The following is a 27,586-nucleotide window of genomic DNA, read 5'->3' on the forward strand; positions in this document are numbered from 1 at the left end:
CAGACAGCGGGCACCGGGGACTCTGTGGTTCCGGAGGGTACAGAGGACACTGTTGGATCACGCCAACATCTTTGACTTACAAGACCAGGATTATATCTAGGTGTGAGAAAATCCCACTCTTCAGTCGATGAGCTTTTCTTTTAGCCGATATGTGGTGGTGTTTTAGCTGTGTGGCTTCAGCTGAAGTCTGAGTTTTGTTCAAACTGTTTTCTATTTTTAAGCTTTATCTACTGAATGAAACGGATGTCACTTGAGATTAGGGATGTTACCAGCAGCTTTTTTACTTGTCTCCTCTAGTGGGGTTCACTTCGGACAAGCAGGTGCTAAAGCGTCCACTTTACAAGTTACTTGTCCCTCACTGCCTTTCCCCAAACCCCTGGCTCCATCTCTGCCATCCTGACCTGGGATTCCACATATCCTCCCGCCTGGATGACTGAGGGAAGAGTTTTTGGACACTTACCATGGCTGACTCCTTTCAAACTCCAGCCTGGAGGGAGATGACAAATGGAGGGGGGCACCCCCACTTTAAAAACGGAGTTCTGAATGGGGGTTCCCACAGCACCACACGCTACATGGTGAAGAAGCAGCGCCACAGACGCAGGTCCTCCTCACCGATGGGCAGGGTCATTCTCATCAATGCACCTGTTGATGGTGAGATCTGGTCACAGTAACAGTTTTCTGCTACCATGGCAACACAGCAATTGGCTGCAAAGGTGTATTCAGGACAATCAGTGACACAGATATTTGTCTAAAATTAATTCAGAGCAAGCTGATATACATATGTAAAATACTGTCTACAGAGTTAATCTTATGTGTTTTTAAGCTAAAAGTGAATGAGAACTGAGTTACTAAAAACTTTTTTAGTCAATCTCTTTTCTATTTTTTTAAGCAGAAATACAAACAATTCATTATTCAAGTATCTAAAATGTAAATTTCTGGCAGTCTTCTTCATTTTCAGTGATCATAAACTGAATGTTTGCAGTAGGCTTTATTCATTTAAGATGAGAGAAAAAAAGTTGTGAATGTGAATTTTGGCTTTGGATATTTCTGACATTTGAAAGACTAATCGGCCAATATTTAATTGAGACAACATCAGACAGAGTGATCAACACAAATGTTAATTCATGATTAGTTGTATTCACAGTAGGCACCACCAAAGTTGTGCAAAAGTTATGGCAGTTAAATAAAGTTGCTTTCAAAGATAAGCCTATAGAAATGCATTTTATTTGTCAGTTAACTTCGTTAGAGTCTGTCGACCTGTGACCTGAAAAAGTTCATAAAGATGAATCTTTTCATTTAAGGTTGATACATATTTTTTAGGTTTAACAGTCATTAGGTTTGTTATCAGTAACTTTTAAATGTTAAATTTATTGTTTGTCATTTATTGTCTGTTCTTTGTAAATGATTTTTTTCCCATCAGCTTTGAATTTTCAAATCATATTTTGTTGCAAGTGTCCCAATCCTGGGAATACTTGTGATTCACACTGTTGAGATTTATGGTGGATTCATGTCAGTGTTTTGTGTGTTTGCAGGAGGCGATGACAGTGAAGACATTCACACAGTGACAGTAGATAAGAGTCCAGATGGGCGTCTGGGTTTCAGTGTCCGCGGGGGCTCTGAACATGGACTCAGCATATTTGTCAGTAAGGTGCAGGACAACAGCCCTGCAGGTTAGGAAGAAGTGTGTGTGTTCATCAGTCTGTGTATGTAAATGGTCACAACAAGTTTTTTTTTTTTTCTGGTGTGCTTACATGTGGGAATGTTGTCTTTTGGTTTTTCATGCTGAATTCTGCCTGTGTCTGCAGCGGAGGCTGGGCTGACTGTGGGTGATAAGCTGGTGGAGGTGAACGGGGTCAGCCTGGAGAGCATCACCATGAGCAGTGCTGTGAAGGTCCTGACAGGAAACAACAGGCTGAGGATGGTGGTGAGACGGGTGGGCAAGATCCCCGGCATCCGCTACTCTAAGGAGAAGACCACATGGTGAGGCCAGTCCACTCAGCAAGGCTGGAAACTACCAAGATATCAAACATTTACTGTAAAATTTTTACTTCTAATAACTGTTTTTTATGATGAAATACTTATTGCTGAATATGTTAGAGACTACAGCTTTGGAACTACTATCACTGACCTTTGTGTGGCTCTTGTTTTGTGAAGTCTTGTCACTTGACTGTAGCTCACACTGGTTATCTTTCTTTTGGGATATACAGTATCTTGGTTTCATGTGGCAGCAGTGGATGGATTACTGCTGTGACCTTTATGGCTATTTGATTATCTGATACTGACACGCCTGACTTCAGTGGACAGAGAGAAAGCAGTGTATATGAGTGTTTTCATGTGTGCATATACAATATGTCTCCCTTTGTGTGTGTTTATGTGTGTGTGTGCAGGGTGGATCTGATTCATCGGCGGATGGTAGTGGAGGAGAGTGGTCGTACCCCGTCAGAGGCCAGTTCAGACAGCGCTCTCCGCAGGATCGTACATCTCTTCACCACGTCAGATGATTATTGCTTGGGCTTCAACATCAGAGGAGGAAGAGAGTTTGGATTGGGGATTTATGTGTCTAAGTATGAATACAAACACTGTTTTTTTAGCATCAGACAAAAAAATTAAATTAGTACCCATTGTAATCATTTGGGCATCAGTATGGTTAAGTTGGTGCACTTGGTGGAATCCAGGTTTACCCCACCTGGCTGCAAATAATAATATTAACCCCAATAATTAAAGATGATATCATAATCTCATTTGTAAAATTTATCTGTGTCTTTGTGGTAGATCAAAGCAAAGAAGCTCACATTTAAATTACATTAGTAGTTACATTTCTTTTTTTCATGTCTGGATTTTTTCATACTGCTCATCAGGTTGGACCCAGGTGGACTTGCAGAGCAGCATGGCATCAAAATGGGGGATCAGATCCTTGCAGCTAATGGGGTGAGCTTTGATGACATCACTCACAGCAATGCGGTGGAGGTCCTGAAGAGCCACACCCATGTCATGTTGACCATCAGGGTGAGCGAGAGAAATATATATCTATATCTATATATATATAGATATATATATATATATGTTTAAAGCTGAGCTAATCAGTTTCAGGGTTTTTTTTTTATACATTTTTATAATTAACAGGGTATAAGAGGACTGTCACAGCATGTTGGGCGCATTTTTGTTCTTCCTTTTACAACATGTGACTAAAATGTTTTGGCTCAGTTTCTGACAGTTTCAGACATCACACACAGAGCGAGTGACTAGAGTAGAGGATTTAACAGCCAAAAAGCTAAATATATTCCAAGGAGTGAGAGGAACACAAGAAAAAGAGCTAAAATGACAGTATATATTGGGCTTTTCTTCCTCTTTTGGACATAAACATACCTCCAGTTGAATGCTGAGGTGTACATGAGCAACATTTTGTCAAACCACCAAACTAAAAACATACTCAGTGCTGTCTGAAATGAGACTGAAGTTTGATTTCAGGAAGTTCTCTAATTGCAGTGGAGTGTTAATAATTTGCTTCAGTTTAAACTTAACAGCTGATTGGAGCTTTGAGTGTTGACACAATAATAAATGCTAGCATGTAAACAACACCGGCTCTTCTCAATGAGCCTGCACTGCTGAGCAGAAGCTGGTTTACAGCCCTCAAAGTCCTTATGTGTGCCTGAGTATGTGTGCAGGGCCGCAGCACTTAACCTGTGTCATTTCTGGATAAAGGTGCCGCGTGTAGGTGCGTATGAATCGGTGTATGTGTGCTGTGCGGCGTGCTCTCAGCTCGCTAGCATTGCTGCATGCTCATTTTACTCCTCTGATCTCAGGTTCCACGTGTGAAAAACAGCCAGGCACGACGTTCATTATTCAAAGGCAGGCGAGGATCAGGTTATAATCAACCGAAAGCCTTAATTTATGCCTTCCTCCTGTCCTGTATGGATTGATCACACACATAGTTAAGCAAGGTTTTGTTATTTAAGACCCTCACACCTGTGCTTTTAAAGGAAAAAAATAGTGCTGATGAGACAGTTCCTTAAAAAAAAGTTGAGAGGGCATTATACAGTATTATGTGCTTACAAGAGCCACATGTTTTGTAATTCTGTGAACCACATAATATTTACCCTGACCTATATAGTAAATACAAGCACCTTAATATCCTTACAGCTTTACATTTGAAGTAAGGATTCATTTGAACTGGATATTAAAGCAATTACTGACCATTACTACAACAAACATAAGTACAATAAGTAACATTAAGGACAATAAGATGCTGCACAGAGGTCAAAAGGTGGAAATTAAGCTGGTATGCGTAACTGAAAATATCAAAGGCAGAACAACCTGTAAGTCCAGTGCTGGCTTTAATATGTGGACAGCTTATTGATTTGTCCAAATATTCCAGTGATTCCAGGGATTGTCATTGCAAGTGGTGCCCAAAGCATAAAGACTTTCCTTTTGCCCTCTTCACCAAGTTCACATTTTGGTTTTCAGCGTCATGTCTTAAAGATTAGTGTATGGACTAGCTTGAAATTGAATTTAGGACTCATGTCAAATGATAATACTTTGGTTAGCCATAGTTTTTCATCTGTGGTCGTCATCATGTCAAATTTATCTGCAGAACTAAAATGATACCTTCTCATCACTCTCAGCTGTATGTGACATGCTAATGAGCACACAGTAACGTGTTTGTTGTGGTCCCAAGAGTTTTTTTTCTACCTCTAAGTTTTGAATTGTTAGTTATCTGCTTGACTTTATCTTTCTGTTGAGATTTTTCTGTTATTCTAGTGTTTGAAGTTTGGGGTCTTATATTTGGCAGGCTAACTTTTTGGACTCCTGTTTTAATTTCCTCATTATTCTCTAGTGAGTCTGATGCTTTATAATATTATTTTTTTTTTTATAAATATTTTTATTGAGACACAAATGTACATTAATTTACAATGACAATACAATCTGTTCCCCTCACACATTTGTTAATTTTTCTTACATGAACAGATACAATGATACACACACACACACATACAGGAACAACCACACATACGCTTATATAAAATTGAGAAAAAACAAACAAAAACAAAAACTAAGAAGAAAACCAAAACAAACACACACACACACAAAAAGAAAAAAGAAAAAAAAAAGGGGGGGGATTATATTAATCAGCTGGTAGAACGTTTAATGACTTGCAATAGTTTACGAAGGGGCCCCAGATACGATAAAATCCTCTGTATTTGCCCTTCGCCACAAGGCCTATCTTTTGCAATTTAAGAAATAACATCACATCTCTAAACCATAAAGAAACTGAAGGTGGCTTTGAAGATTTCCAAAGGAGTAAGATGCAACGTCTAGCCAAAAGTGATGTAAAGGCTAATATTTTGAAGTGTGTAGGGTCTGTCAGACCAGTGTTGTCTGGAAGCCCAAAAACAGCTAGAAAAGGGTCCATGCAGATTTGGGTCCCAAGAGCCTTGGAAAGAATAACTGAATACTGACTCCAGAAGCCATGGAGTCTCGGGCACAGAAAGAACATATGACCTAGGTCACATGGGGTGGCATGACATCTCTCACACTGATCCATCACTTGTGGGTAAATCTCAGAAAGACGAGATTTTGAATAGTAAACCCTGTACAATACCTTGAACTGGATAAGTTGTAACCTGGCACAGGACGCATTACTATAACGGACATTGGATACTGCTTTCTCCCATTGCTGATCCGAAAAAATTACTCCTAACTCCCGCTCCCAAGCCCTCCTAATTTTAACAACTGAATGGACATTTAAATCCATAAGTTGTTTATATATTAAGGATATAATTGACTTCTTATTGGGTTTAAGGGATAAGAATTCCTCCCATGGTTGGACGTTTGGAAGAAGAGGGTAGGAGGGGAAGAGAGCAGAAGTGCAGTGCCGTGCCTGAAAATAACGGAATAGATTGGTAGCCGGAAGATTTGTTTCCGAACACAGGTCTAAAAAGTTAAGAAAGTGCCATCTTTATAGAGATCCTTAAAAGTATTAATACCATGACGCTTCCACTGTACATAGGTACCATCAATGAGGCCAGGAGTAAACAGATGGTTCTGTGTGATGGGCATGTGTACTGATGCAGAAATGTACTTAAATGACTCCTGAATTGTGACCAAATCCTTAGACTAGACTGTACCACGGGTTTTTTTGTGAAATGAGAAGGCTTAAGTGGTAGTGGAGAGAACAATAAAGCTTCTAAGGATGAGGAAGTGCACGACAGGCGCTCCAGTTTACACCACAGCAGTTCTTGAGATTCAAGCCAATGGGTCAATTTGTGAATATGAGAGGACCAATAGTAAAATAAAAAGTTAGGCAAGGCAAGACCACCATCAAACGTCAGTCTCTGTAATAATGATTTCCTCACCCTGGGATGTTTCCCTCCCCACAAAAACGATATGACTAGCTGGTCCAACTTTTTGAAAAAAGCTTTAGGTAAAAATATAGGAATACTCTGAAACAGAAATAACAATCGAGGCAAAATGTTCATCTTTACAGCATTGATCCGACCAATTAGGGACAAGGGTAGCGAATTCCATCTTTGAAAATCTGATTGAATTTGAGTGATTAAAGGGGAGAAATTGGAAGAGTATAAAGAAGACAAAGTACGAGTCACGTTAACTCCCAAATATTTAAAACCGGCAGGGCTAAGTCTAAAAGGAACGTCAGATTGTTTAAGTGTAAGACTTAAAGAATTTATGGGGAAACATTCACTTTTAAGAAGATTTATTTTGTAACCTGACAGAGCGCCGAACTCGTTTAATAGAGACACAATCGATGGTATGCTAGATAAGGGATCCGAAACATATAGAAGCAGGTCATCTGCATACAAAGACAATTTTAAGTCAAGGCCAGACCGGGAAATGCCATGAAAATGAGGAAGGGCCTTCAAAGCTATAGATAGGGGTTCAATTACAATAGCAAAAAGTAGGGGGGACAGGGGGCAACCCTGTCTCGTGCCGCGTGACAATGAGAAGTAGCCAGAGGAAACACCATTTGTATAGACACTGGCTTGGGGTGCCTTGTACAACAGTCGAATCCATGAAATAAATCTGTCCTTGAAACCAAATCTTTGTAAAACCGCAAAGAGAAAGCTCCACTCTACACGATCGAAAGCTTTTTCAGCGTCAAGTGAGATAACTATTTCCGGATTAGTGGTCGAGTGTTGGGAAAGAATGACATTCAAAAGCGTGCGAACATTAAAGAACAGCTGGCGGCCTTTGATAAAGCCATTCTGTTCATCTGAAATAATAGTAGGAAGAACCTTTTCAAGGCGAATTGCTAAAATTTTAGCCAAGACTTTAACATCCACATTCAGCAGTGAAATAGGCCTATATGAGGTGCAAGACGTAGGATCCTTACCCTTCTTTAAGAGAACAGTAATTAGTGCTTGAGACAATGTAGGGGGCAATAGACCACGTTCAAAAGATTCGTTATACACTGAAAGAAGTAGTGGGGCTAACTTGTCTATAATTGTTTTAAAAAATTCAACTGAAAACCCGTCAGGTCCTGGTGCCTTACTATTGTGCATGGTCTTGATTGCATGCACAATTTCATCCAACCTAAAAGGGGCATCTAATTGTTCAGACATAACAGGATCGACAGTGGGCATTGTAAGACCGTTAAAAAGAATCCACCTCAGAAGCGTCAGCAGCAGATTCAGATTCATATAGGAGGAATAATACTTAAACACCTCATTTACTTCCTTTGAATCAGAGACCAAGTTGCCTGCTGCATCTTTAATTTGAGAAATTAAGCGAGAAGAGGCCTGACGCTTTAACTGATGGGCCAAAAGCCTTCTGGGCTTATCACCATGTTCATAATAAGTCGCACGAGCACGAAGTAAAAGGCGTTCAGCATCTGCCGAGAAAGTAAATCAAATTCGGTCTGCAAGTCAAGTCGCCTTTTATGCAAAGCAGGAGTGGGACTGGCTACAACCTGTCTATCTATGTCACAAATTTGTGTAGTCAAAGTTTGAAGTTTGGCTTTGTGGTTTTTAGTGGAATGGGCAGAGAAAGAAATTATTTGCCCACGCACATATGCTTTAAGAGATTCCCAAAGCAATGACCTCGTAACTGTATCGCTGTCGTTAAACACCATAAAGTCATCAATTGCGGATTTGATAAAGGTAACAAATCCCTCATCCAAAAGCAACAAAGAGTTAAATCTCCAGGGTGAGGAAAAAGAGGACTGGGCTATGAGCTTGATGTCAACGCTAAGTGGTGCGTGATCGGAAATGACAATTGGATGATATGTAGATGACAGTACTTTTGGAATAAGGGAACCGTCCACAAAAAAATAATCAATCCGCGAAAAGGATTGATGTACCTGAGAAAAGAAAGAGTATGCTCTGGTAGTAGGGTTAGAAAACCTCCAGGGATCTACAAAACCATTCTGAAACAAACTCTGAAATAGACTTGGACATAGAGGATTGGGTCAGGGTCCGAGGATTCGAGCGATCTAAGGCAGGATCAATAACACAGTTCAAGTCACCACCCAATATTAAAAGATGAGTATCAAGGGAAGGGAGACTACTCAAAAGTGCATCTGTAAAACCTGGATTATCAAAATTCGGCGCATACACATTGACTAAGAGGACGGGTACATTGTACATGGTACCTACAACAACCAAATATCTCCCGTTTTTGTCAGCTTTAATCTCAGAGGCTGTAAACTGTACCCTTCTGTTTATTAAGATCGCCACCCCCCTGGCTTTTGAATTAAACATTGAATGGAATGTATGTCCCACCCATGGGCACCTGAGCCTAAGATGATCTCTATTTCGCAAATGGGTCTCTTGCAAAAACATTACATCGCTCTTTAGACGTTTAAGATGCGAGAATATTTTAGATCGTTTAATTGGGCTATTCATACCTTTGACATTCCAAGTTAAAAATCTAATACCACTATTGCCTAAGGACTGACCTGAAGTGCTAGTCATTGCAGAAAGATAAAAGAGAAAATACTTATTTCTTCACCCCCAAAGAAAGAACAAGTGGGAAAAACACACTCACACAAACACACAAACCAAAACCACAACAACAGAAGTACAGCTTCAGAATAAAAGTAATAATAACACGTCAAACACACCCTCCCGCCTCCCCCCTGCACAGCAAAAGCCCCCATCCCCAAACGATGGAGACGGCAGTGCACGCTCCCACCCGGAGCAATCTGAACAAAAACGCTCCCGACTACGAAACGAACCGTGTCAAACTAAAGCTCCAACAGAGTCATTTCTCAATAGATTAAAAGGCACAAATAAAATAAAAATAACAATTATATTTCACTACAAGACAGGTAAAACAAAACAAGTGTTTGGCAGAGTAACAAACTTAACTTACCACAAAGACGTTTGGATTTGGATCATTCGCTATTTCAAACAAACGAACAAAATAAACATTGTCCCGCTATGTTTTTATCGCGTGGTTATTGTCTTAATATATTCCTTGGCCTCTTCTGGCGAGACGAAGTCGCGCTGCATTCCTTGATAAGTGATCCGTAGCCTTGCCGGATAGAGGATCCCAAATCGACTCCCTGGATGCCGCTGCTGGCGACGGACCTCATTGAAAGCCGCACGGGCCCGCTGTCTTAGCCGTGGTGGTCGGGGAACACAGAAATGGTCATATTATTTATCTGTACCCTCTGCAGCTCCCTGGCTTTCTGGAGAATCCTAGCACAGTCCGCGTAATAGTGCAGCTTCACAACCATAGCGCGGGGACGTTCACCGATGTTAGGTTTGGGGGCCAAAGTCCGGTGGGCTCTGTCTACAAGCGGCTCCTTCCCAAGCTGAAATGCCTCCATCAACAGCACGGACACGTCTGTAGCAGACAGGACGTTCTCCCCTGGCACACCAACAATGCGTATGTTATTGCGGCGAGACCTGGACTCCAAATCCTCACATTTATTCTCCAATTTGGCCAACTCCTTTGACATCGCATCCACTTTGGCTTGGAGGTGGACAATATCATCCGTGCATGTAGAGAGAGACTGCTCCATCTCCGTAACTGTGCTTCTGAGGCCAGCGAATTCCTGCCGCATGGTCGTTATGTCTGAGGAAAGGTCCGTCTTTAGTTGCTGTATGTCGGACCTTATAGACGTGAGATTCTCCGCAAACGCTGCCGTCAGTTCCTTTTTAAACAGTGCTGAAATTTCTTCACGAAGTTCAGAGAGGAGTTCGGCCTTCGTGAACTTCTCCGTATCGACGAGCAGCGTGTCAGGCGACCCAGGCAGTGGCGAAGTTTTACCACGAGGCGGAGATGCAGTGCTAGCAGCAGGCCGCAAGTTCGGCTGAGAGGTGTTTGCGCTCTTATTAACCTTACGCGACATTGTAAACGCAAAAACAGTCTTGTCTCAGAACTATACAAAACAGTTGATATATTAAAAAAAAAAAAAAAAAAAACCCGTCAAAATGTGCCTGGAAATACTCAATAATAACTAGACTCTGTAGGAGCTGCGTTCGGTGCGACCTACGCCATGTTCACGTAAACCGGAAGTCTCGCTTTATAATATTATTAAGTGTCTGATTTCTGTGTTTACTTTATTCCTCCTCTAGTGAAGAGTTTTAGTTTTTGCTTTCCGTCCCGTGCTTCTTATTCTAACTTTACATCATGTTTCAGTGCAAGTTTTTGCATCTCTGTGTTTAGTTTAAAGAAAACAGATTTCCCATTTTACTCATTTTGTTGTCGCTTTTGTTTTGCTTTGAATTTTACTTTGAATTTTGCTCCCTTCTTTGCGATTGTCTGACGACTTTCACCCATGTTTTACTTCCTCCCTTTTCTAATTCCCATCTCGCCCTCAGTGTATGGATACAGTAGATAACCCTGTCCTTCCCTTAAAGGTTTTGTCTCAACATCTGTACACCTTACATTCATGTGCTGACTGTTTTCCCTCTCTGGAGATTTTTTGGGGGGATTCAGGTCCTTTAATTGGATTCAAAAGACACTATTCCTTCTTTTAGTATTAAATTCAGATTCAGATCCATATTCACCTTATTGCCAGTTCTTTGCGTATTTTCATACAAAACAACAAAAGGTGCTGTTTCTCTCCAGCTACATACAGTGCAATATATACCAAACTTTAAATACAAACATAATTAATAAAAGCAATATAACTGTTGTCATGACTTGGTGCTGTCTAAATAAAACTGAATGGAACTGAACTTGCTGACGATCCTCATGTAAACACTGCTATTGTCAACATGTTGCTGTAAACTCTTGTTAAACAGTTCAGCAGCTGCAGATTGTGAATGTGGCTCACAAGTAACAAAAAACTACAGGAAAAAAATCCAAATGAACAAATGCTGGCTCATTTTTAAATGTTGAAGAGCCTCACTAACAGTCAATAAAGTATAGAGAGTCTACTTCATAGTCATCATGCTGACAGTTTGCTGTTATAAACATTTTGTTTTTTTGATCTTTAACAGGAAGCTGGCAGATACCCCGCGTACAAGGAGATGGTGGCAGAATACGGCTGGCTGGAAAAGTGTATGTTTTTTTTTTTTTTTTTTTTTTTTTTTTTTTGTCTGTCCCATTTGGTTCTTAAGCCGTCAGAATTGTTGTCTGAAGACCAACAAGGATACCAAATGGATTTATTTTGCCAAATGGATCATCATGGCATTGCCGTATTGGTCCATTTGATCAAACTTTGTTGTTATTATTTATTTTATTTTCAGTTGTTACAGATGGGACAGACATGACTGGGGGATAGGAAAGGGAGAAAGAAAGAGAGGAAGGAAAAGAAAACAGAAGGAAAAGGGACAGTGAGAAAGGGCACTTATAAAGACAAAGAGAAAGAGAAAAAAAAAAAAATCTCTTGGATCACCTGTTGAGAGAAAAAGAAGAAAAGACAAGCAAAAAAAACAAACAAAAACAAAGCAACATACTAAACACAACACCATCACGTTAATCTAGCTGAGTGTGAACAGCAGTAAATACTAAATATTGAAAGTTGTTGTGCAGCACGCAGGGACAGACAGCGCACAATGTGCTTTGAAGTAGCAGCTAAGAAAGGTGTAGTTTATGTCTCACGAACAGTGAACACCCGTGTGCACACCTGTGTGGATCAACGCGCTTGTATACAAAAAGGTTTCCCCATGTAACGGTCTGCTAGAGGGTGTGAGGCCCATAGCCCCGTCCCCCAGGGCATGAAGCAGGCATGGAGGAGATCCAGGCTCCAGACATCCAGAGGACCCAGAGTGCGAGAGCCCAAGGAGCACCACCGAGGGGCATCCGTGCCACCTTCCTGGGAAGGGCTGAGGAGATCCCCAGACGAGGGGGTCACCCAGTAGCCACGGAGCAGAAGCCAGAGGGGGCTGCACTGGCGTGCCCGCCCGGCTCTGCCGGCAGCCAGCTGTGCCAGAGTGAACCGAGTTGCAGGCCCCGAGGCCGGAGGCCCGACGGCCCCTTTGCCCCGGAAGAGGCCTGACCGAGCGACAGGCATCGGGCCCCGCCAAGTAGCCACTGGGAGTGAGCCGGTGCATACCTGAGCGCCCAGCCCCGGACACCAAGAACCACCAATGCACCAACCCCTGAGGGCATCAGCTACCAGCAGGGAGTGTGGTGAGGGGAGATAGGCCTCCACACTTGGAGGGCCTGGGAGTACCCAGGAGGTGGAGTCTAAGACCCGACCTGACATATAGACACAGACAAACAGGCACACACAGACATAAACATGCTTTCCCACCCTCATGCACACATATACAAACACTCAGCACTCACCCAACGTAGGGATAGACATATATAGACATGTACACACAATCATACTCCCCAAACATACTCTATGCCCTGGGTCCAGGTACCCTCACCCCAGAGGGGAAACGGCACCCAGACCCAAGAGATGTGACCTTTTCCCCGGGTGGAGGCAAGCAGACCGCCCAGGCTCCGCAGCAGCAGGGAGACCAATCGGACAGCCAACACCTCCTCCCAGCCCCCGCCCGATGGCTAGTAGAGAACGAACGGGTGTGTGAAGACCCCATACCTCCCTCCTCCCGCTCATGTGTAGTGTTGCTGCGTGTTGTTCTAAAGTGCATTTAAAACAAGGGAGGGATGGTGCTGCTGCCAGAGAGCAGCAGGTGTTAGCACGCCCCTCCCGAGAACCCTCAATGTCTACATGGATTTAAAATTGAGAGGTGGGCACCGCGCCAGAGGTAGGGTTGAATACACAGACCGTCCTCTGGACGCCGTTAACGTGATCACCCTCAAGGCCCTATGTATATATATATATATATATATATATATATATATATATATATATATATATATATATATATATATATATATATATATATATATATATATGTGTGTGTGTTATGAGAGTGTGAATAATGTGGATGTCTAAGTTGTGAAATAAAATTGAGGCACAGGTGGCCAGAAGGGGACAGAGGGGGGGGAATGCCTCCCCTGCACCCTGGTGACACACCCGCACCCCAAGGCCCTACCTGTGTGGGTGGGTGTGTGGAGCGGGAAGAGGGAGGCAGCCGGGATGGGGAGGAAAAGAAGGAGGGGCAAGATGCCCCTCCTTAGGGCCAGCTCCCGGCTGACCCCAGTAGGCACCCCCGTCCTCTAGTACCCACCAAGGCAAGGGAGCCCAGGCCCATCCCGATCGGGGCCCACGGCAGCAGCACCGCTTAAGCCCCACAGGACCTGGGGAAGCCCACCCCACCCCACCGCAGAGGAAACTATACCCACCCCAACATTCAATCATCTCCAGACTACACAAGACAACAGACATCCAGGTTAGGTTTATTCTCCACCTCTCCTGTGTCTCTCCCCACCTGCAGAGTGGACTTCTGCAAGGATGGAACAACCTCCCTGCCAGTTGAAGAGTCCCCAGTTAGGTCGATGCACCAGAGGCCCCTGCGCCAGGGCTGAGCCCCGTGCACCCACTGCCCACAACCTCGGCGACACACCGACGAGGACCGAAGCCCCAAGGCCCAGCCAGAGCCCCATCACGGAGACGAAGCACCCCAACCCCAAGCCCCCCGCCTGCCCCGGATCCACTCAGGGGCAGTCAGGCTACCAGGCCAGTAACCTCACGTCCGCCAGTACAGACCATCCCCAGCCCCGCTGCACGCAGCCACGAGGAGAACACCTCTAAGAGCGACCAGAGCCACTCACCAGGTTATGACCACAACCCCCGGGTTGTGCCCTCCAGGATAACGTCTCTAGGGGTTCTCCTGGCGCCCTAAGCCCATCCCAACCTCCACATCAACCACAATAGCGAAGGCAGGACCAAACCATGACCCCCCACCCCACTAGGTGATGAAGCCGATCAAAGGAGCCCAAAGGGATTGATCAAATGTGGTGGCAGAGGCTGTATCAAGACTAATGTGATCTATTAGATGGTTTTATATTGATTAGAATTAAGATTATTTTTATTTTTCCAGTTAAGGAGGACCGTTTTCTTGGCAATGCATAGGGCTGTAAAACAATGTGGGCTGTGTTTATTTCTGCAGTGACCTCATCCAAGTTGCTCAGCAAGCATACTAAAGGGAGGCTGGAATGTTACATTTCAGACACTTTGATAAGTTTCACATATCTCACGCCAAAACTTCTGCACTGGTGGACAGAACCAAAGGGCGTGGATGTAATTGTCTGGTGTATTGCCTTGACAGTGTGAGCAGTTGTTGGAAGATGTAAAGCCCATCTTGAACATCCGATGACCTGTATAGTGCACTCTATGTAGTATTTTGTATTGTATTAATTGCAGACTGGGATTTTAATCAATTTAAAGGTTTTAAGCATACCTGAGACCAGAAGTTTTGGTCTAAGCTTACTGATAAATCTGCTTCCCACTTTGCAATAGGAAGGGATATTGATTCATCTATTTTAGAAAGTGTTCTGTATATTTTAGATAATAATTTGGGGGATTTAAGAGTAAGAAAGTGTATGTTGACAGTTTGTTGACTGTTTTTACAGTCCCTGGACAATGTTTAACACAAGTTTTACAAGAGATAATGAACGGTGGCGTGAGAAGTACTGCCTTGACTAAACAAAATCAATGAAGATTTTATCTGGTTTTCAAAGCTACATGGTGGAGTCTCCTTGGAAACATTTAAAAATAAGTGGGATAGTGGCCTTGTGTAGCCTTCTTGAACAAGAAAGCTGTCATTCAGTTTCTTAATAGGACTCCAGCTCCTTGTTTTTCGCTTTGATACGAGCCCATCTGAACACAGCTAGGGATTAATTCAGTGTACTCAAAGGCAGTTCAGTCATCTGGAATGGAGCATGACTTGACATCTGTCGAGATGCCAAGATGCAGAGTCACTTTGGAGTTTCATTAGGAAAAAAGAAAAAAAAGAAGTCCTGCTTTATTTTCTGTCTATCAAAAGCTCACAGGATTATGGGGATATGAGAACAGACAGGTTTTCATTCAAAGAAAGCAGAAATAAGAAGGAAGGAAATTAAGCTTTTATGGGAAAACTTTATCCACAGTATATTCTAGCATGTATATTTATGTTGCTGTAACATATAGCAGCTGTTACACACACTAATCCCTTATATTCTTTGGATTGTGTTCTATAGTAGCCAATGGAGGCCCTCCACCATCATCACAGGGTTCAGACTCCAACTCTTCTGCCTCGTCATTGTCCTCCACCACCCCTCTCAGTTCCCTCAGTGGTCTCTCCCAGGTCCTCTTCCCTCCTGTCTTTGGCTCAGAGATGGTAGACATTGGCATCTGCACTGAGGACCACTCCCGACGTCCAAGCAGTACTGATCGAACTGCTGACTCCGCCATACAGACTGAACCCCAACCTCCAAACTACCAGGACCACCTGTTGCCTAACGGGTCACACCCCGAAAGGCTGTCCACCACAGAAACAAGCCGGACTGTAGGTGCCACATTAGTGTTGAAGGACACGGTCATACGTGGGAAAGGAGAAGGGCCAAGGGAGATGGTAGGAGCTGGAGAAGGTGGACAGGGACGGGTGAAAACGCTGTCATCAGGGGAGCAGGAAGTTGAGAAACACTCACCAAAGACAGCAGCTCTGATGGCCCTGAGCAGACCGCGGAAGCCAATCAGTCGTTCCCAGAGTCACATCACAGAGTCAGGTGAGGTCTGCAGGCTCATTGGGGTTGTTATATGAGGGGAACTGTGGATGCAAGGTAGTTCTCTATGTGCATTATTAATAGCTGACAAGTTTTTTCCAGCCTATTTAGGACATATTTTAGTCACAGTCTAGGTGTTTAACTAATGCGGTGCTTTCTGAGAAAACAAAACAAACACAATACTTTTTAATTAATTTATTAACTTTTGCAGCAGCAGTTAAACCAAGATGGTGGCATAAAAAATAAAGCTTTCAGTATTTTGGTAGTGAGCGTACAACATGCACAGTTTATTCATGTGATGAAAATATAAGCAGAAAGGTGATGTTTTACGTCACAGGTTTTAATTATGGACTGTATTAGGTACATCTTGCTAGTATCGGGTTGGGCCCTTTTGATGCCTTCAGAACTGCTTTAATTCGTCATGGCATAGTTTCAAGGTGCTGGACACATTACTCATAGATATATACTAGATATACTCAAAGATCAATAAAAACAGTTAGAGATCATTGAGTTTCTGACATAGTTGATTATCTGTCCATCAGGAGATGGGTACACGGTGGTTATAGAGGGGTGGAGGTGGTCAGTAACAATACCCGGGTAAGTTGTGGCATTTAAACCATGCGTAGTCGATACTAAGGCAAGCAAAGAGTGCCAAGAAAATATCTCCCTTATAGCACTACAGCACCACCAGCCTGACCATTGATACAAGGCAGGAGGGACCCATGCTTTCATGTTGTTTATGCCAAATTCTGACCCTACCATCTGAAGGTCGCAGCAAAAGCTAAAAACTCATCAGACAACAATGTTTTTCCAATCCTCCATTGTCTAATTTTGGTGAGGCTGGACAAGCCTCAGGTTCTTATTCTTAGCTGGCTGCAGTAGTGAGGTCTTTTGTTGTAGCCCATTTGCTTCAAGGCTTGATTTGCAGTGCATTTAGAGATGCTCTTCTGCATCCCTTGGTTATAACGGGTGGTTATTTGCTTTACTGTTGCCTTCCTATCAGCTCTGTCATCAACAAGGCATTTTAGGACCATTCTCTGTAAAATCTAGAAATGGTTGTGTAGGAAAATGATCACTTAAATCACCTTTCTGCTTTAAAAACACCTCACTTTGAACTTCAGCGGGTTGTCTGACCACGTCTACATGCTTAAATGCATGCATGCAGTTGCTGTCATGTGATGGGCTAAATAGATATTTGTGTTAATGAGCTGTTGAGCAGGTGTACCTAATAAAGTGAATTGAGTGTTTAAGTTCTGCTCATCTAACCCTGGACATTTTGTCAGCAGGACACCATGAAAGCATGCAGAATGCAGTTACAAAAATGTACAGCAGCATAAAAAATGAGCCAGATGATCAGGATTGGTAGAAAACACATGTGCTCATGTAATTATGCAATTATTTATAATGAATACTTATTGGTCAAAATACAAATACTAATATTGTCATGCACTGTGGCTGGTTCATCACATCAAAAGATGCTGTTTAGTCTTAAAGATTTAAAAGATACTTTTTACCAAACAATATTGCAACTTGTAGATCTGCAGTGTTGATTTTATCCACCCCAGCTAAGAAATCAGTCTTTCCAGAATTGTGGCACTATTATCAGATATTGAGCTGATGTTTGTGACAGTTCACTGCTTCTGGGCTCTTTCTGCAGGACACGCATCAGTTAAACGACGCCTTAACCCTTCATCACTCCAGAAAGTAAACAAGAACATTCAGACTCTCCACGGCTGATTTAAGCTCCATACAGAATTTGTCTATGAGCACAAGGTTGCCACAGACTCATGATTAATCACTGCCCTTTACTCTCACTTGTTGTACCTCTGTGAGAAATGAATAAGAGCAAGCATATGGAGAAATATCTATCCAAGCCTTGGTGGGGCTGTTGAGTTATTAGCCTTTCCTTTTCAATTTCTCCAGCTCACTCATAGCTTCAGAACCTGGCGGGGGCTCGGGCAAAGCTTAGGTCTGATTGGACATTTGTTATGTAAGCGGGAGCACGTCTCTGTAGTGCTTCTAATAGATGGGGGTGTGTTCAGGTTGGTGAGGCTGCAATTCATCAGTGATACACTGTTGCTTTCCACAGTGTCAGATTTACTGCAGTGAAAAGAGAAGCTGACTGGAAGAGAAATGAAAAGTCTGTGCTTATAAAGGAGAGTGCGTGTCAGCCACTGTTACCGGCTTACAGTTAAGCATTGAGCACAACAAGGCCTAATGAATTATGTTTTCAACACCCAACACAGATATGCAGAATGTCCTACTCCTGCTGTGGCTCAGTCAATTTTCCTGTGTACAAGACATAACTGCAAAAAAGATGACATGTAGTCTATAGTTTGTTTAGTGCACAAAGTACAGTATGTGTGTTTATTTAAAAAGAGATATTTGTCTGCTTTTTTCCCCCACCTTTAGAGGAGAGACAGAAGAAGAAAAGGCAACACAGGGAGAAAAGCTCAGAGGAGGGTAAAACTAGTCTGAAACGCTCCAAAACCTTTGTCAACCTCTTATTTAAGAAAGACCGTAAAGAGAGGAGTCGCTCCAAGTCGCCGTCTCACCGTGCAAACAAAGGTGAGAGAGCGGTCACGGGGTGTGGGTTTTCTTTCACATACTGCAGCCTGCAAAGTGAAATGTTACTTCAGGTTTTGAACAAATTTTGGAACATGACTCAGAGGTCGTTAAATTGACTAATTATAATACACAGTGTCTCATTTTAAGGCCACACTTTTAATTATAATCAGGGAACAGCGTTCTCTGAAGGAGATAAGTGAGGACATTATGCACAGCAGAATGTGAGGGCAGATTTGTTTGGTTTCAGTCCAGTTGTAGATAAAGTCTTTAGGAGTGTGTGAGTTTCTAACTTGAAGCAGAGATGAGTGAGCTTGGACAGAGGGGCACTGGGTTGTCCTCAGGGTCGTAGGAGGTTGAGAACGCAAGTGAGGTGAGATGGAAAGCCTCCTTACAAGCAGTCATTGTGGGTAATGCTGGTTTGAAGGTGGCAGGTGAGAAAGCTCAGGTGGATCTTTTCTTCAGCAGGTCAGCAAAATCATGAAGACATAGAGGTGAGAACAAGAATAGCTAGGAGTAACCAAGAATGAGGCTGTTTACCAATCTAAGATAGCACACAGTGGTGTGGTGTGCTGTGGTGGAGACTCAGTATGGAGCTTCCCCTTTAATACCAGCTCCTGATGAGGTCAGTGAACTACAAGTGTGTTTTCTGAACAGCAGGAACCCACGCTCCGATCTCCCAACCAATCCTACAACAAAGAGAGAGAGAGAAAATGACCCAAAGACAAGAACCCAGTGCTCTATCATGACAGAGCTATAATACAGAATTCAAATGTTAAAACAGCCTCGTGAGATGACAAGTTTGCAGTAATAAGTAAGATTTTGAAACTTTTTGCATTGCTATCCCTGATTAATAGAGGTGGTCCATTATGTTTAGGGATTTATTCATCTCTAATGTTGTAAAGTCCTGTAAGAGTGTAGCATTCATGATGACAATATCCAGTTAATTGCATAAAAATAGGGTCTTGGCTGATGTGTTGTAGAAAACTTAGTTACAAATAGAAATATTATTCAGATGTGTTAGAAGCAAAAATGTAACCAAAAGCCGAAGAGCATAAGTTAAGATGCCCTGAAATGCTTGATTTCTTAATTTAATATCTTAATTTAAAGTTAGTATAAGTTCTCCTGATGGTAAAAAAAAACCTGCACAATTTATTTATAGATGTTGAGAGGGAAGTCAAACATCTAACTGGAAGAGTTTTAAATGCCATCAGGACAGTTTCTTCTTTGCACATCATTTCTTTTATCTCCATAATTCTTTAGTTAAGGAACGGGGGCGCCCATTCCACCTCTTGACCTCCCCGAGGGAATCCCGAGCTGGCAGCCCACTGCCCCGACTCGAGGTCCTGCAGCACGTGGAGGACATGGCAAAGAAACTGCTCAGTCAGGATGAGGTGGCTGCTGTGATGAGACACTGTCGGCGAGTGAGTTTCTAAACTGAAATTACCATCTCGCACACCTCAGAGGCACGCTGCTGTGAGAGTGCAGTGAGTCACTGAGTATTCTTTAGTCATAGAAGTGTCGTGTAACAGCTGTGACAAAAGATGGATTTTCCTGTCGTTTATGATCGGGATCGAACATAAGCTGTCATCTGATTCTTTCTCAGTCCACCTTAATCCTAAAATATTCAGCTCCTTGGCTAGCCTGTTGTCTGACCTCAGAGGGTATTGAAAAGAGAGCATAGAGAGACGGGACAAAACAAAAGGGAGGTCGAAGGCAAAAAAGTTAGGACTTGCAGAGGTATAAACATGTGCTCAGTTCATCACGTAAAGTTCTTCTGCACGCTGAGCTTTTAGTCACAAATAAGTGCAGAGCTCTAAAAACCATACTTCCCCTGATCTCTAATCTGTAATATGTTTTATCACAAATTTGTCATGCTGTAAATGCCTATCTTGAGAAACTGGAGCCTCGGTGTGTGAAGCAAACCTTTCTTGAACAAGCTGAGATGTATCCAGAGGTGTAAAAACTCCTAGCAGAGATGACATTATAAAACTAATTTTATAATCCACACTCAAAAACGATTCTTTGCTCTGATAAAGATGAAGCAATAATTTTGAGCAAAATCATACTGAAATATTTAAAATCAAATGTTTATTGATTCAAATAATTGTTGATTAAGCAAATATGCTTGATGTAAACTGAATGTATACTAATCAAGTACATTTCTGTTCCTCAGTTTCAATTAAATTAATGTTTTTTTTAGTGCATTTATGTAACAAAATTACAAGCATGTTTTACATGTAATCAAATTTACTTAAAGTCAGTAATCTGGGTATAAATATTTTTTTGAGCTCAGTCAGATCCTCAGTGTACATGTCCAGCTGGTTCTTTTTGTTTGCCTACTTTAATTTGTGCACCAATCAAATCCTTCCTACAGTTTCTGTCCGACTCTGTGATCGAGGACTTGGTGCGTCCCCTTCTGGCAATCTTGGACAGGCCAGAGAAACTGCTGCTTCTCAGGGAAATAAGGTGAGATACACAAGGCATAATACTGCTTTATGTGTTTACATGCTGTATGAACTACATGTCTGGTTTATATCCACTGCAGAATGCTGATACCAACGACTGAGTTGGGTCGCTTCGACAGCATGGTCATGCCTTTTGAGCTGGAAGCGTACGATATTCTCAAGAGTCGCTCATGTAAGCATAGGATGTACCTGACATCACTTCCCTGATATTTTGTTGTTGTTGTTGTTTATTTATTCAGTTTTACAAGATTAAATTCTAAGCTGTGACAGAATAAAAAACAGTAAAGAATTTTTCAAGTGAGATAAAAAAAAAAAAGAAGTCTTTCTTTTTAGCGCGTTCCCCAGCTCTGCGTTCTCCTCGTAGTGGAACTCCTCGTCGTCACCTCATCACCCCAATCCCAGGTACATGGGCTGTATCTCTTGCTGTCGCACTCTCCTTATCTAGACCTCGGTCCTTCCTTCAACCTTTCTCTCTATCTGCTTGATGGCTCCTGTAGGAATATAACTTATACAGAGGCTCAAACCTCTCTCCTTCTGTCTCTAGTTTTCTGCCACTTTATTCCTGCCTCATCTTATATTCATAGAGTCAAACCCAAACACCTGCACACACAGACCATATCCTGTCCCTGGCACACATTCCCCACCCTCATATAAAAAGGGCACACACACACACACACACACATCGAACAGATCAGGTTTCCCGTGCTCGTGCTGAAGAGGGTTGTTTTACATCTCGGTGGCATACAGAGAAGATAGAGACGTGCTGTGTGACACTTCAACAATGCAAAGATGCTTTGAGCATTTACTTCATTTAAAAGCAATCGAGACACAATCAGTACCATCTTCAGACTGATTGCAGCCGCCTCTCTTTCTGAGGTCAAAGGCCCAGGTCAGAGGGTCAGTATTATGAAAACAGCAGATATCTGTCAAAATGTCTCTGAGCTGTCATTTTTCTGTCTTCTGCCAGCATAGCTTAGTTTTAACATGGAAGTAGAAAGCACGGATGAAACTCACAGCATTGATTCTGTTCCATCATAAGCTTTATAGTATGCACTGACTCAATCACTCACAGTTTATATGTTTGTACAGACTACAAGGGTGGATTTTATCTGCAGCCGGTCCACAACAGACTGCATGAGCGCCGGTTGATCGAGGAGTTGGAGAGACTGCGTGTGTCAGGTCAACGGTCTGGCCATCTCTCTCCATCGCGTGCCTTCACCCCTCTGCTGGATGTACCTGTGGACAACTATGTATCCTCTGTGCGCTCCCGTTCCCCAAGCCCCTTGCTCACTCACAGCTTCCTCCTCCAAGAATCACCACACAGCACTAAACATGGCCACCAACCCCATCGATCCCCAATCAGAAGAGAGAATGGGGCGTCGTGGTACGATGAGGTCTCCTTGTTGTCCGTGTCTGACCGAGGGGACGGGGCTTATGAACGAGGGCGGTCACCTGTGAGGAATGGCCATGGGAGAGCGAGGAGAGAGGGCAGTCCTGACAGTATATATGGCAGACAGAGGAGGCAAGAGGGCTACACGGAGGTCAGCGTACACGTTCCCTCACAGCGGAGAGGTAGAACCCCTCTGGCTGAGGTATTTGATCCCCAGAGCGAGAAGAGCCCGTCCAAGGCCAGTGGGAGTGCTCAGCAAGTGAATGGACACTCACAAAATGGTCAACAAGTGAAAGGAAGTCAAACTCTACCACCCAAGGAGTGTGAAATCGCCACTTTGACCATTTCCAAGGCCAAGCAGTCACTGGGTAAATAAAAAACAGCACTTGTTGTGACTTTCATTTAACTTAAAACTGAAATTTCAGGGTTTGCTTTAATGCCAGCTTCTAAAATCGTTTTTAATCTGTGACTGTATATGCGCTTGTAAGCACAATACAAACTGCTTAGTGACTCATCCTAAGCTGTCTCTTACATGACCAGTAGAGGTCAGGGCATCACTAACTGCTAAACTAAAATGCATTTATAAGAGTTCATGCAAAAAAAGACCAAACGGCATCTATAGAGTGTAAGACTAGTTACAAAACATATGGTACTGCCAAGCATGCCCTCAGTTTATTATTATTCTTTTTCTGTGTGTTTACAGGTATTAGTGTCTCTGGAGGTGTAGAGTCTAGAATCCAGCCCATGATAAAGATTGAGAAAATCTTCCCAGGCGGAGCTGCATCTACAAATCAGGCTTTGAAGGTCAGCGTCAAGCATGAACATCAAAATATATATATATGTTTAAAAAAAACATTTAAAAATTACATCTTTCCATCTTAAATACTGAGAATTAACTTTCATAACAACCAGATTTTATAACTAATGTGTTTGTAGCAGATTGTGAGAGGTATGTGCCAGCCCTCAGGCCTGAGGTTATGAGTTGTTGCTATGAAGTAATTGTGTCTATGACAGAGACGTGTGCAATGAGGAGTGGAGAGTAGATGAGAGCCATCTCAAGTAGCCCATCACTTTCATTATTGATGAGGTACATGGATGCTGGTCTGCTAATGTATTGGTAATATATTGCCTGCAAAGTAACTTAACAGTCTTCTTGGCCTGGTTCACTGAAACACATATGCTCATTCACTAAAGTTAATCACAGACTCATTCTTAAAGCTCAGTGGAATTAGAGATGCTTGGGAAGAAATGTTTGTGTGCAAAGTTGAAACATACTTATTCCGGCAATAGGAGGCTGCTAATATGTACAAGTGTTTGCTGACAAATTCGCATGTTTCCTAGCTGCAAGTTATCAGTTGACAACTACTATCTGAGTGTTATTCCTGATCAGTGTCAAACAAGTTGGGCAATCCCATATCTATCCAACTTTTCCTGGCCCTCAGTGTACAGATACCTACATTCACATTCATACAAACTCCACATCTCTGTGGGTGCATCTCAAAACATTTGAATATTGTGGAAAAAAATCAATATTTTCCATCAGTTTAATAAAAAGGAAGATTTAGGATATCCTAAATCCTAAACTGTGCAATTAAACTGTTTTACTTTTGACAGTTATGGCCTACAGAAAAAAAATAATAGAAAAAATATCTCAAAATAATAAAATGTTGATTTTTTGAATTTCAAACAGTATAAATACTGTGTATCTCTCAGGCTAGTTTAGTACATACAACCACAATTATGGGGAGGACTGCTGACCTGACAGTTGTCCACATGAAACTCATGGACAGCCTCCACAAAGAGGGTAAGCCACAGGTCATTGCTGAAAAGGCTGGTGGTTCACAGACAGCTGGATTGAAGCATATTGATGGAAAGTTGACTGGTAGATAAAGGAGCACAAGCGACAGGGGAGACTGCAACCTTGAGAGGATTGTCAAGAAAAGTTGTTTCAAGAACTGTGGAGAGCTTCACAAGGAGTGGACTGAGGCTGTTGCCACCATTCACTACATCTTCAGGAGAGGAGCTAGAGCTGTAGTAGTCCTAATATCAAACCACTTCCTAACCACAGACAAGAGAAGTGCCTTAGCTCAGCTAAGTAGGAAAGAACTGGACTGTTGCTCAGTGGTCCAAATTCCTCTTTCAAGTCTGGAGGAATAGTAGAGGGATACAGAATCCAAGTCCAGTGTGAGGTTTCTGTACGTTGTGATGATCTGAGGTGCCATCAGGTGTCATCTGCTGGTGTTTGCAGTGGTTTGTCCCCTGTGTTTTTATCAAAGTCCAAACTCCACCATCTACCAAAACATTTTAGAGCTCTTCACTGTTCCACTGGCTGAAAAACTTTATGCAGACTTCCTTTTCCAGCAGGACATAGCATCTAGCGACAGGGTTACTTGTTACATAATAGTTTTGATTTTAGTACTCAAGTAAGGTTTTCGACATATTAAAGATGACTGAGGTGCTAAATGTTTGAGGATCACCAGTTATCCTAATGAGGAACATAATGCTCTGCATAAAATTTACTCAAAACCAAGCTTTGATAGAAAAAAAACAGGGAAACATTAAAGGTTTTCGCTCTAGGACTCAACAAAAGAATATACCAAATGTAATTCATCAAATATTTAGAGCAACGTTTCAGTCTGGGCCAAAGTAAGGGATTCAAGCAACATTGCATCCTAATGACACTATGATCTTTTCTTAGCCATCTATCCAGCATGACTAAAAACAGGCAGGTTGTTGGCTATAAGGGTCAGACACAGATATATGGCTACTCACTAGCACTTCTGTGCTATCTGTGGTCTCCTCCTCACACCTAACAACCAGGCATGTCAGCTTGCTCATATCAGCTCCACGGCTCAGTGTTATCTCCATGTATTCTGCAGAGGGAAGTGAGATCAGGCGGGCTCAGTGTTAACACGCATCCTGTTTCCTTAGACCCACATGATAATCACACCAGTGAAGAATATTGTATTGTGTGTGTATTAGTCATAAGACACGTGCTGTCCTGTTCATTAGACGCTGCCATCTGCCTTCACCGGCAGGAACGTGGACGTGAGCGAGTCACGTCAGCGTGACAGCTGAGTTAATACCTGCAAAATGACATTCCCAACAGCTGGACCTGCTGATTAGTGCTGCTTAGCAGAAGCAGGCATGTTTACATGCAATCCTAATGCAGTAATTCTCTAAACACAAGGCAAAAAGAAAAAGGTTTTTTTTAGTATTTTAGAGAAAGTTATCTCAAAATTTGAGCAGCCACGAACCACTGTCCTGAACTACAATTAGAGCATGAGGCTATAGTGGTGTTACACTTATGATAACCAACACTCTGAGCTATACTTCTCCTCTCAGCCCAGTACATGAGCTGTTTGGCCTCAGATCCCCCCATGCAAGCTGTAGTTATTTTTACAGGCCATGTTATTTGTTGGCTGGAAAATAGAGAACCTCGTAAATGCTCAGTATAAATGGCCGTAAAGAGGATGGGGCAGATTAGGTTGTGATCTATTTAATTCAGATAAATTACTTTTCAAAAATGAAAAAGCACTTTTTAATCTCCTCTTTGGTTAAATGGAGCTAAATCTTTTGATACTGTTTGCACGGAGGGCTATAGGGTTGTTTGTGAACACCAGACTGTCTGGCCTGAAAAAAAAGAAAAAAAGAAAAATCAGCCGCCCGGATCTAACCTCATCCATACAGGCCAAATAGGTTTGAGCTGTAACAGATGGAACAGGGTGGTAGAGAATAAAGGGAAAATAATCTATTTGTGTCTAATGACTCGAAAGGAAAAGGGAAAGGGAAAAAAAAGAAGGTACAACAATGGCCGTCGGCCTTGTGTGTTTCTGTGTTTCTAACCTTCGCTGAGGTTGAGCACATTAGGCAGGTGCATCCTTGGCAAACGCTGATGACATCAGAGGAAGTTCCTCTCCTCGAGGCTGCAAAGATTTGCCACTCTCTGCTCGCATCCTGCAGGAAACAGCAAGCATAGTCCTAACTGTTCGGCTGTCTCAGTGTATATTCTTTTTCCAAAGACCTTGTGCTAAAGGGGAAACTTTATACGTGCGCTAGTGACAGCCTTCAGTGTGAATGCATTAAAGAAGTGGGAGAGCTCCAACTCTCTTTGGCATAAATTACATTTTTTCACAGAGGGGCATAATCTCTGCAGTGTTATGGAAACTGTCTTTAATGTTGCTCTGAAAAAAATAGTCACAAAAAAGAGATCCACAAATGGAGGAAAACATGCTTACAAAGGATATTCAGTCTTTTTCTGTGGCTTTTCAATGTTCACTTACCCTTTTGCATGTGTTTGAATCTGCAGGCAGGGTATGAGCTGTTGTCTGTAGACGGAGAGAGTCTGCAGGGAGTGACTCATCAGCACGCTGTGGATGTAATTCGGCGTGCATTCAGCAACAAGGCCAAAGAGCCGATGGTTTTTGTGGTCAAGGTCCCTAAGGTCTCTACCGACCCCAGCAGCCCCAACAGACTTGCTGACTAAACTCTGTGTGCCTCACAGCCAGGCTGCAGCTCGGGCATGAAGGACAACAAAACCTGCAGCTCCTCTGGGACTTAATAAATACAGGATTCACCCCAGAAGAAGAAATATGGGATAAGTAGCGCTCCGGTCACAGCGGAGACAGTCAAAGGCAAAGTTATGACAAAATATACCATAAAGTATGTCTTGCATAAAGGTTGCAGCTGGTTTTGAAGACTGATACAGCTGCATATTTGTCAAGATAAAGGTCACATTTGCTATAATGTAATGCGAGATGAAACCCAAATGTTGCAATCGTATGAATTTTATATGATTCTTAGTTTTTACAAAAAAATTTAATAAACGCATATGTTGCACGTTTTCTAAAAGACGCTTTTGTGATAGGATCGTGTAATTCATGATCTTTGGTTAGAATAGTGCCACTATTCAACACGTGGCAACTTTGCCGTGACCTCTGAGCACTGTCTGATAGTGGAGTCAGTGGTCTGCACTTTTTACTTGAAGCATCTCAGCCCAGCAGCCCTGCAGGCATGCCAGAGGGAGATTACCTCAGCCAGCATTATGAGATAGATTTATACCCAGATTAAATCCCTGTATTATGTCAAAACTGATAGTTTGGGTTTAGAGGATGTCTGGGGAGATTATTGC

At 42.5% G+C, this 27,586-nt stretch overlaps 1 protein-coding gene across 1 annotated transcript; it reads left to right on the forward strand.

Moving 5' to 3' along the window:
* Positions 1-466: 466 nt before the first annotated feature.
* Positions 467-27,514, forward strand: pdzd7a (PDZ domain containing 7a). The gene is made up of 16 exons (XM_039621476.1): positions 467-651; positions 1,533-1,670; positions 1,806-1,980; positions 2,388-2,564; positions 2,859-3,006; positions 11,409-11,469; positions 15,508-15,852; positions 15,886-16,035; positions 18,445-18,600; positions 19,861-20,021; positions 20,975-21,066; positions 21,146-21,237; positions 21,399-21,467; positions 22,155-22,823; positions 23,159-23,259; positions 26,765-27,514. The coding sequence occupies exons 1-16, from the start codon at positions 498-500 to the stop codon at positions 26,939-26,941; spliced, it is 2,865 nt and encodes a 954-aa protein (XP_039477410.1). The 5' UTR covers positions 467-497; the 3' UTR covers positions 26,942-27,514.
* Positions 27,515-27,586: the final 72 nt, after the last annotated feature.

The sequence above is a fragment of the Oreochromis aureus genome, linkage group 13 (genome assembly GCF_013358895.1).
Source record: "Oreochromis aureus strain Israel breed Guangdong linkage group 13, ZZ_aureus, whole genome shotgun sequence".
NCBI lineage: Eukaryota > Metazoa > Chordata > Actinopteri > Cichliformes > Cichlidae > Oreochromis > Oreochromis aureus.